This window comes from Phaethon lepturus, unplaced genomic scaffold, assembly GCF_000687285.1.
Source record: "Phaethon lepturus isolate BGI_N335 unplaced genomic scaffold, ASM68728v1 scaffold10097, whole genome shotgun sequence".
Lineage (NCBI taxonomy): Eukaryota > Metazoa > Chordata > Aves > Phaethontiformes > Phaethontidae > Phaethon > Phaethon lepturus.
The window spans coordinates 108,553-120,436 of record NW_010554121.1 but is presented as its reverse complement, the minus strand read 5'-3'; the positions used below and the strand labels follow the sequence as shown (position 1 = coordinate 120,436).

The 11,884-nt window shown below is 36.0% G+C and overlaps 1 protein-coding gene across 1 annotated transcript in view; it reads left to right on the top strand.

Annotated features, from left to right (window-relative positions):
* The first annotated feature begins 1,855 nt into the window (after positions 1-1,855).
* LOC104624382 (dynein heavy chain 5, axonemal-like) overlaps positions 1,856-11,884 on the top strand; it is a 98,004-nt gene continuing 87,975 nt past the window's right edge. The window contains exons 1-4 of the mRNA XM_010291735.1: positions 1,856-1,984; positions 2,983-3,172; positions 5,634-5,851; positions 7,835-8,146. Of these exons, the coding sequence (XP_010290037.1) occupies positions 1,949-1,984; positions 2,983-3,172; positions 5,634-5,851; positions 7,835-8,146 (756 nt within the window). The 5' untranslated portion in view covers positions 1,856-1,948. The remainder of the gene's footprint in view (positions 1,985-2,982; positions 3,173-5,633; positions 5,852-7,834; positions 8,147-11,884) is intronic.

Here is an 11,884-nt window from a genome sequence, read left to right as displayed (position 1 = left end):
ATTGTAAAGACTCTTTTCCTTATGCAAACCATTGCAATTTCCTCTGTTGCAAATTTTGACCATTGTCTCTTTTCTTCTCACTTGGTCACCCTTTGCTGGACTTATTCCAGTATGTCAATGATGGTCATCTAGCACAGAGAAAAAGAAATATATCAGCCCTTGTCATGATTCTGGATTTTTCACTAGGATATATAATTTACTAAATGATATCAGACTTCATCATCAACATATAATCTGCCTTCCAAACTTCACATGAAGTTGTAATTGTGGAACTTGTGGCTTCAGTCCAATGTCAGATATTTTTCTGCAAAGCTTTCTGCACCTGACTTGTTTCTCAACTGAATGAAGCAGAGTTGTTACTTTTCTTTATTTGTGCAGTTGGTTATTTCCATTTGTTTAGTATTTTGCATTTGTCTTTATTTAATTGCATCATACATAGATCATTTATTAAATTTCTCTTGGTAATTTTGAACTCAAGTTGTGTTCTATTGCACCAGCTTGATATCCTCTGCAAACCTAATCAACAAGTTATTTCTTGCTGAAAATTCTGGGTTGTACTCAATGTATTGTTCCAGTTTGTCAGCCTGGGAAATAGGGGTGGGGGCTGGGGGGAAAGTGTTGTTTTTGTTTTCTCTTTGTTTCTCACTATCCAAATATTGGTACATAGTTGGCCATAAATTAAATTAATTTTACCCTAATCGAGTCTGTTTTGCCTCATATGATAATTGGTAAGTGATCTGTCTGTCTTTATATTGATCCATGATCTTTCTTTTCATCTTTTCTGCCTCTGTCCTGTTGAGCAGAGGGAGTGAGAGAGTGGCTGGTTGGGTGTCTGCAAGCTGGCCAAGGTCAATGCACAACATATGGTATAAAAAAGAGTCTATGCATTTGGTCTCAAAAACATTTCTGATCAATCAGAGGGAGCAGATATTCTCCAAATATAAGACTATCTTTATTATCTCCTTCCATGTCTGTCTTTACCACTTAGTTTTCTAAGCAGCCAGCAGTAGTGGAGACTTTATAATTTAAAACCTTTACCTTGATAGCTTTCCTTCTAGGATTTGCATCAATGGTCAAAGAGGAAATATATTACAGAACTTTTGCATATATATTCAAACCTGTGTTAACTAAGACATAATTGTATGTTCAGGTAGAAGTGATAGAATTAATGTAATATATCTGTATGGCTGTGCAAATATGTAGCTGTAGCCATAGTGAAAGGGAAGATATTCCATCCCTTACCTGCCTAAGTCCAAAGCTAGTTAGATACACCTCTAAGACGCACATGGCTGTTGGAGGTAAATCATTCTGTTCTGAACCAAGTTGTTATGAAACCATCCACAGAGCAGAAAGTCATTAAGTACAGGATAGGATAGGCTTACGTATAACAAATTGTATCTGAATAATTTCAATATTTTTCTTTATATCAGCAAGAGATTGGCCCTTTTGATCATGAATCCCAATACCATATATTAAGGTAACAACAGTCCTTGTGTGAACAGAAAACAGAGGGTAGTCTGAACACATGTGGTTCGCTGTTTGTGCATCTGGCAAATTACGAATTTAGGAAAATGATAGAAGATGCAGCTCTGTTACAGATAACTTGTAAAAGTGGTAGTCTGCCCCCCAAAGGGACACTTGTCAGGTATAGACATACAACACTGGAAAATATCTTCAGGATATGATAGCAACAGAACTGGAAATCTAGTTGAAAAAATGAAGAGCTGTGAAATCAATCATATTTAATAGTTCAATAGCATATTTATTTATTTGATTAGTTTTCAGTCCCCTATTGATTTTAAAGTGTTTAATGTTTGTGGTACCAATTGTGTTTATGCATTATTTCAAGGTTCACTACGACTTTGGGCTTAGAAATATTCTGTCTGTTTTAAGAACACTTGGAGCAGTAAAAAGATCTAATCCCAAAGAGCCTGAGAAAACCATAGTGATGAGAGTTCTGCGGGACATGAACCTCTCCAAACTGGTACTGTAACACTGGTGACTTTCCCTAAGAGAGTACTTTGTTTGCATTTTTAAGTGTATTTATTATACACTTTGAAAAACTCTTTTTCTTCAGCAGTTGGATACTTTATTTTGCAGTTTTTAATATGGTCTGTCAGTGAGTGGAGAATCAGAATACAGTTACGGTGTGTGCACTATTTTAAAGAGAGGAAAACACATCAGAATCTTTATCTGAAAAAATCGTTGGAAATACCGTCAGATCCTAGGGGACCTAACCTGGTCCTCTAATTCTCTCTTGTTTTTAACACTTTCTGCTCTATCTAAGGAGAGAAAGGAAAAATACATTATACTAACTTTTAATAATGTCATTAAAGAACCTTCTTAATCCAGAGTTTCAATTTATACATTTCTTGGGAGTGTTGCCTTTTCAGAACATCGTAAGAATTGCAATGAGTGAGGTAATTGGAAGCAGCTAATGCCTACTTGTATAGTCTAATCTCTTTTGATATTATTATTTAAAGTATTCGTCTTTCTTTTTATTGCTGTAATTGAAAGGTTATAGCACATCCAGACTCTGTGTATTTACCTTGGGAGCCAGTTTTGTGATGGAACCAATTACTCTGTTTCTGATATTAATCTATTCAGCATATTGGAGCATGCATGCAAACCTATAGGCATGCTTCAGTGATTTACAGAAGGAAAAAAATAATAAAAAATCCAAGGCAAAATATGATTTGAATAAACCTTGCTGATATAACAACTGAAGAAACATGTGTGTATATATTGAAGAAAACTGTATCAAGATGTTAACATTTTATAAGCTTTAAGTATTTAATTTAGAAGTTACTACTTGTGGTTGCATTGTATGAAATTAATTTAATAAAACTGATTCATAATGATATTTGCTTTGTCAAAGAGGTTTTCCACTGCCATCTTTTAAATGGCATTCTTGAAGATTGTTTACAGCTGTAATATTTCAATGAATAAATAATGTATTTCCCCCTACTTTATCCTTGACAGGTGGATGAAGATGAACCTTTATTTATGAGTCTCATTAATGACCTGTTCCCTGGAATTACTCTGGATAAAGCTGGGTATCCTGAACTACAGTCAGCCATCCAGAAACAGGCAGAGATAGCAGGGCTTATTCATCATCCACCATGGATACTTAAACTCATTCAGCTGTATGAAACTCAACAAGTCCGACATGGTTAGCATGCTAGATGAGGTTTTGAGACTGCATAAAAGAAATAGTTTTTTATATTATCTGCTACAGAATGCGGATATTTTCACAAAAAGTGTATTTTAAAATTGAACAGATGTCATTTTTAAAGCCTATGTGGATAGTTTGCTAGGAAACTGTTAGGACTTTTTTTGGTGTGCAGTGCACACATACTGAGATTTTAGCTTTGTTGTATTACATTTTTATGGGAAATATGAGTGTGGCCTTCACTGATTCAAATTTCTATGGGACAAGTTAAAATGTGGAGTATACATTAGAATTCAGAAACAGCCAATTTTGTTCAGTGTTCTGAAAACAATTGTTGCCTTCAGACACAGTTCAGTCATGAAGTTCACGTTTGATGTTACTGTGAGATTATGATGCTGAGAAGATTAAAAAAAAAATCTCTCAAAACTTTACTTTGATAGATTTTACCAAGCAAGCAATATAATTCCAAGAGTTGTTCTTTGTGTTCAATTCTGGCCATTTACACTGAGAATAAATAAGCCCACCTCCTGCTGCACCAGGGGGGTTGGACAATATGGCCTCCAGAGGTCCCTTCTGTGATTCTATGAAAACAGATTTTTGCATTGTACAAAAGGCTAATGAGTAAAGTTTACCTGTCCTAGGAAGAGTATCAAAGACAGTAGTAAAACCAGGTTTACAATTCACAGCTGAACAGAAGAAAAATACCCCTACTTCGAAATGTACCCCACCCCCTAAACTCTAACAACTAAGGATTATTTAGCACATGAAGGAGAAAATATAAAGGAAATGTCACTAAAGGAGCAAAGATTTATGATGTCATCCTTTTTTTCTCCCTTTTCATGTCATAAGAGAATAGTAAGCGTAAACTAATGGAAGAAATAAAAGGAAATACTCATTCACCTAGCACAGTCTGACACCTTAATGCCTCAAACATTTAGCTCAGATTACTGATTAGACCAAAGAACTGGTTAATGCTGTGCTGAGTTAATAATTGAGATTCAGATTGCTGGGTTCAGTGTTCCATATTAAATCATGACACCTATATCTATATAGGAACCATGAAAGTTCTAATGATTTCAGTCATGATTAAATGCACCTCTTATTAAGAGAAGCTCTTTAGTCTGTAAGACATCATAGATTACTTGTTCCCCAAAAATCTTCAGCATCCACTGGGGCATTCTGCTTAGATGCCTCTTTTCTCTATACATCCCTGCTATTCGCAAGGGTCATGCAGCTCCAATTGGCCTAACACTTGGATGTCCAGGGCCTTTGTATGACACAAGTTATTGCATGGAGGGAAAAAGATTTTGCTTTCCTTATTCCATTTGTCATACTCATGGACCTTATGGAGAGGTCACCATGGGAATGGGGTTTCAAGTAATGAGGAGTAATCTGTAAAATGTACAACTTCTCTTGGTTGATATAGAGACAATATGTGCAAACAAAGTGCTCGTGCACACATATGCACACACACACGTAAGCATGCAGATTCAGTGCAAGGATCCTGAAATCTCTTTTGCATAACAGTTTTGATTGAAATGCTGTTGGAACCAGCAGAAAGACTGGTTAACATTGAAGGACTTGGATTACATCTCCCCATATGTAACATATGACATGAGTGATTGTCTGATTGCTCAAATTCAGCTCCCTTTAGTTTTAGAGAAAACATCAAGCAGTCTGTGTTGTACTGGATTAGGTTTGTAACTTGGGTCTGTGTTTGTTCCATACCTTTGTTGAAGAGGTTTTCAAAACCAAATAACAATTATGTCATCCAGTTGACTTTACGGGTAATAGGAATTATCTAGCTCCCTTAGATGACTTTGGAAGTCTCAGTCTTTATGTCCAATCTGCTTTTGAACAAACTCTGGCCTCTTGAATAGGTGCTTTATAAAATATAACTAAAAAGGATCAACTGTAGGCTCAGTTTATTATTGAAGACATGGCTGCTTTTCCTTAGGCAACATGTGTATACACTGATGAAATTAAAAGTGTGGTTGCTGTTAACTGTTTTTTATGTAAGAAAAGTGTATTTAAATGGATGGATGGATGCAGCTACATATTTTTCTTACTGTTGCTTCAGAAAGATAGACTTGATTTTGTATATCATTGAGTTCTCATTAAATACATTTAGAAACTACTGGTTTTGTTTATCACCAGTCAATGTCATTGCATGCGAACATCAAACGGCAGTTGTGTTTTCCAATTAGAAAAAGGAAAAGAACTGCCTGAGGGAGGATACAGACCCACATAGGCTTGCCTATCATAATAGAGCAGACGTTTATAGAGGCCTTTTAATAGTATTTTTAAATTCCATTTCAGTCAATATTAAGTGGAGTAAGAAACATCTTTTTGGTATTGGCTTTTGATAAAAATAAAACAAGGATCGTTGATGCAATGAACCATTAAATGGTAGCATGACATGTTGACATTTCATTTTAAACCATGTTTATGTTGTTTTAAGGTATGATGACTCTAGGTCCAACTGGTGCAGGAAAGACAAAATGCATTAATATTTTGATGAAAGCAATGACAGATTGTGGTGCTCCTCATAAAGAGATGAGAATGAACCCAAAGGCAATCACAGCATCCCAGATGTTTGGTACCCTTGATGTTGCTACAAATGACTGGACAGATGGTATTTTCTCTACATTATGGAGAAAAACATTAAAAGCAAAGAAGGTAATGGATATTGTATCATGATAGTTAATAAGGTCATTTAATACTGTTTCTATAAGGTCTCATTACCTGTCATTTATGTGAAAGATCTTTCATTATAAAATCAAATGGTAAAATACAGTGTTGCTTTTGCTTTGTGTCTGACTAATTCAATGTATGCAAGAGTCAGAATTACATGTATATGCCAGAGAGCACTATGCTTCCCAAGCGCTTGAGGTTGCAGAATTAAATTGGAAAAGATTTTAAGGATTTTGCTTCGTTCTGTAAGGAGGTAGTCCTACCATTCAAACACAGAAGCAAGGGCTGTTCATGTTTTGATGTGAGGACAGGAAAGTTAATTTTCTTCTGTCTGGTTTTGTGTCATTGCCACTCTGTTTCACTAATTATATCAGAATGTAAGAGGCTTTGATAAGAAATCAGTGTAGGCATTTCCCAATTCTCTTATCAAACCTGCAGATGATGTTTCATGGAATCATAATTACACTCGAATCTTCTGAAGATTCTTTCAGTTCTCACTTGGAAAATGGCAAATCTTGAAATATGAAATGAAATACATGAAATACATGAAATACCTAGATAACATAGAATCATAGAATCATTTAGGTTGGAAAAGACCTTTAAGATGATCAAGTCCAGGTGTTAACCTAAACACTACCATGTCAATCACTAAACCATGTCCCTAAGCACCACATCTACATGTCTTTTAAATACCTCCAGGGATGGTGACTCAACCACTTCCCTGGTCCAATGCTTGACAACCCTTTCAGTGAAGAAATTTTTCCTAATATCCAATCTAAACCTCCCCTGGTGCAACTTGAGGCCATTTCCTCTCATCCTATCACTTGTTACTTGGGAGAAAAGGCGAACACCCACCTCACTACTACCTCCTTTCAGGTAGTTTAGACAGCGATAAGGTCTCCCCTCAGTCTCTTTTTCTCCAGGCTAAACAACCCCAGTTCCCACAGCTGCTCCTCATAAAACTTGTGCTCTAGGCCCTTCACCAGCTTCATTGCCCTTCTCTGGAGATGCTCCAGCACCTCAATGTCCTCTTGTAGTGAGGGGCAAATTACAAAAATTGCAGTTCATGCTGAGCTAGTACAATCAATACAGGCTGTATTGTATCAATACAGGTGGTATCGGTACAGGCTGGGGGATGAAGGGATTGAGAGCAGCCCTGCTGAGAAGGACTTGGGGGTATTGGTGGATGAAAAGCTGGACATGATTTGGCAATGTGCGCTCACAGCCCAGAAGGCCAAGTGTATCCTGGGCTGCATCCAAAGTAGCATGGCCAGCAGGTCGAGGGAGGGGATTCTGCCCCTCTACTCCACTCTTATGAGACCCCACCTGCAGTCCTGTGTCCAGCTCTGGAGCCCTCAGCACAGGAAAGACATGGACCTGTTGGAGCAAGTGCAGAGGAGGGCCACCAAAATGATCTGAGGGATGGAACACATCTCCTATGAGGACAGGCTGAGAGAGTTGGGGTTTTTCAGACTGGAGAAAAGAAGGCTCCAGGGAGACCTTCTTGCAGCCTGCCAGTGCTTAAAGGGGGCTTCTAAGAAAGTTGAGGACAGACTTTTTAGCAGGGCCCGTAGGACAAGGGGTAATGGTTTTAAACTAAAAGAGAGCAGATTTCGACTAGATATAAGGAATAAATTTTTTACACCGAGGTTGGTGAAACTCTGACACAGGTTGCCCAGAGAGGTGGTGTATGCCCCATCCCTGGAAACATTGAAGGTCAGGTTGGATGGGGCTCTGAGCAACCAGATTGAGTTGAAGATGTCCCTGCTCACTGCAGGGAGTTTGGACTAAATGACCTTTCAAGGTGCCTTCCAACCCAAATTATTCTATGATTCTATGATTCTAATCAGCACCAGATTATGACTCATTATTTATATCCAAGAGGACATTCTCTGAGATTAAGTAAATGTGTATTTTTGGTCAATGTACATAAAGCTGCATGTGTGTGTGTCTCTCTCCTTTTTTTAGGGTGAGCATATCTGGATAGTTTTGGATGGACCTGTTGATGCAATATGGATTGAAAATCTGAACTCTGTTCTGGACGATAATAAGACCCTTACTTTGGCCAATGGAGATCGTATTCCGATGTCCCCCAGTTGCAAAATTATTTTTGAGCCTCACAACATTGACAATGCTTCCCCTGCAACAGTTTCTCGTAATGGGATGGTCTTCATGAGTTCTTCAGTGTTAGATTGGAAGCCTATTTTAAGGGCTTGGCTGCAAACGCTACCTGTTACGTACTCTGATGTCCTATGGAATTGCTTTAATGCTGTATTTCAGGTACTTAATTCAACTGCTTCAGAAAAAAAAATTGCATTTCTTATTCTTTATTTAATGAAGCACTGTTTCTTCCTAAGTGCTTTTTCAATTATTTACTTCTCTTTGTTTATGTAATAAAATAAGGATGAAGGATTAAAAAAAAAAATTATCTCTAGCATTAACGAATGAGTGAAACTATAACAGATTAATAATTTGGATGCTTTGTTTTGTCTGCATAGGTTAGTTGGCAATGAATTGTTAAATTTGTGATTATTTTATAATGTATTTTGGCAAAACAGAGATATTCTCTTCGGCTGTAATTGTTGCTGCAATTTTAACTCTTGTTAGGATACCTAAAGGGAGCGGGTAAACTTCCTTGTTTATTTTAAATGTAAAGTAGTAAATTTGGAAAGAAATTAAGCTAGATTCACTCTGGTGGAATCTTTCTTAATTTCAGCTGCAACAGGAATGTGTTTGGTCCATTAGTTATTTTTAAAAGACATGCTGTAATTCAAATTAATTCAGGGTAGTTCTGTGCTCTGTGGTGTTCTGAAGCTCAGTGTAGGTGACTGTAGTGGTCTTTTATGATTTTATAATCCATGATTCTGTTCTGAAGGATATTTTTGAGATGTTATCTCTTTGATACATTCTCTGATAGATCTTGTTCAGTCAATAGATCCAAAGGGAGAATTCTGAATGTTTTTTTTTTTTTCTCCATTTGGCCTTAGCATACATCATTAAAAAAGTTTCATTAATACTATGGATGGTTGTACTCAATATTGGGTCTAAAAGCATAATCTCAGTTTTATATTTCTTTCAGTTACATTGAAATTCTTTTTCTTTGGAATTTTTTAAAGAAATAGTTATTGCTTTTCAATCTTTCAGTATTGTTGCCTTTTGATTTCCTCAACATCTGTGGAACAAATGCAACGTCCTTATAGAGCTTGCTTTTCCATTGGCTTGCTCCTGCCAGTTTACTTTTGTAATTGGTATTGGGTTTCACAGGGTTTTCTCCTGTAATATTTTTCATTGCCGTTGGATTTTACAAATGCAGTTCTTAATGAACTTTGAGTGACATTTCAGAAAGTTTATTTATCAATCATCATAAAACCAATGATTAATATAGTTTTGGAATGCCTTGAATGTTAACAAATGTCTTCTTTGACATTTGTTTGTCAAAGATAGGTTTCATTTCAGTGCCTATTTACTTTAAAACCAATGTTTAACAAGCTATTAATTTTGTTCTGCCTCCAAAACATAATGATATGACATAGTATTTACTGCAGCAGCAAGAGAAACAATTCTGATAATGCATTTTAAAATATGCTTCCAAAGTAATGTATATGTGGGTCAATTTACTGCTTCTTTGCCACAATTCTATTTATATTTTATGCTACAACTTGCTCTAAAAACATAATAACAACATTTAAAATACCCAAGCCTGAAGCAATAGCAATAAAGTCCAGAAAAATATGTATTTTATTAGACTGAGAGATGAAAATGGAATGAAATATGAAGTTAGTTCTGTGCTGAAAGCTGCATTTGGAACTATCGAAATGTAAATGAAAGCTGTCATGCTGTCAGTTTTCTTTCACTTTTAATGAGCTATCTTTGCTTCTCAAATAATAGAATCAATAACAGTGATTTTATAGATGAGGGTAACACTACTTTTGTATTCAGATGGCTCTTTTTACAGTTATTATTTTTCCCCACATAAAAAAAAAGATAAATTCTGAAAGAAAATTTGTGAAATAAGATGCATCAACAGTGGTAGTCAAACTGCAAATATAGACGGTGGTGAATTTAATGCTAATATTAAGAAAGGCATGGATATAAGCAGCTTACAAATATCTGATTTTTAGAAGAAAATGAACATTAGGCTATTGATGGAAATAATACAGTAACTAAGCAGAATCAGTCTTTAAGTATACCTATAGAGACTGTTTGAAATCAATCTAAATTCAACCAAAATAGAAGTAAGACAACTGCTATAGTAATTTCATTTGCTTACAAGAAAAACTCATTATTTATGCTAAGAAAAATAGTATTTCTCACTGAAAGCCTGCACGTTGGGTAAAATCATTATTAATGAAGGTACAGCAAATAGCAATAATGTAGGAGGAAGCACCAGAAAATAATTGTTGTGAATAGTGGAAAGTATGTATAAATATATTAGAGAGCAGTATAAATTCCACTGCAAGTTATTGATTTTCATATAAAAGACAGGAGGTAGTCCAAAAGACAAGGATAAATTTAAAACAAACCACCCCAACCCCACCCCTTCAAAAACAAACACCAAAAACCAACCTTATTTTAAATGGAGATTATCTTTGAGTCCTTTCTATTTCAACCAGATTTTTTTAAAAGTGTTACTGGGGGTCGGACTTTCACCCTCCCTTTCCCAGTTCTTTCTTCTCAGTAACATTTCCTGCTTAGGAGTAGTTTCAAGTAAGCTCCCATCCCCATCTAAAGTCTGCTTTCTTAAATGTAGAAGCTATACTGCCAATTTCTTGTCTGAAAATGATGCTGCTTGCTACCTGTAGCAACAGAATTGCTTAGCTGATGGAAGTAATTATCTGAGACAGTTTTAAAGAACTGAAATAATGAAAATAATTACCTGAGTGGCATTATTTAGTTTGTCTGTCTAGTGTGAAGTTCAAACTAGTGGTGGATGTTATGTGAGTAGCATAAGTTTCAGCATGTCTATGTATTGTTTAAATGAAAAAAGTCTAGTAATTTTTAAATCATACTCATTTTCGTTTTTATTATAAAATCTGGTGTCCTGGATCCCTTATTGACCTATTCTGGAGACTTCAGAGAAGTCCTAAAACCAGCAGAGTAGACACATGTGACTTATTCCTCCCTCCACACTAAATCTCACCCTAATCTTATTTGGATAAAGGCTGCTATTGCCTCTGGAGCAGAGAGTTGAATATATAATCCAAAGAGTGTCTTAGCTTTAGTAGTTAAATGCTGATGTTCAAATTAATATTACAAATATTAATAACTTTGCATTATTTAATTGTTCTTGTGCTTGTCTAAACCCTTTGAGTATGTTACGGCATTCTTGTCCTAAAGAATGTTCTGCAGTGCAGTGAGTTCCACAGTCACTGCACACTATGCAAAAAGGTCTTTTCTCATGGGTTTTTACCATCTGACTTCATTTTGCGGTCTCCTGTTAAGGGATAGCAAATTTGTGATCCAAATTCTTCACAATTGATGTGCATTTGTTATGGCCCAACTAATTTTTCCACAGTGCTAATTGCTATCTTGATCTTGTATTCTTCTTTCAGCCATGTATTGTTTTAAAAATAGTAGTAAAAAACCATTAGTGTATATGGACCTGGTTTTTTTTTTTCATAAACCCAAAGAACAAGAATTACACAAACCTCACTGGAATCATAAGTACCATAAAACTCATTCTGCTGAAAATTGGACTCTTGAAAGTACAGACTGCCTTGACTCTTGAAATATCTTTATTCTGAGTGTCTCAAATCAATTATTAAACAATTTGCAGTGCCCTGTGAGACATCTAGTCTATTTTACAGATGAAGAAACTGAATCTCAGAGAAATTTAGGTCCAAATTTTGAACGTATTCAGACTTGAATCTCCCACACTGCTTGCAGTACCTTACTTTTACCCATTCCTTGTGGTACCCACAACCCCCTCATTTAGTCACTTGAGCACCCTAGGTACTGCTGGGGGTGAAACAGGCATTTTAGAGGGAAAGCCACAAAAAGCAGCACACACAAGTGGAA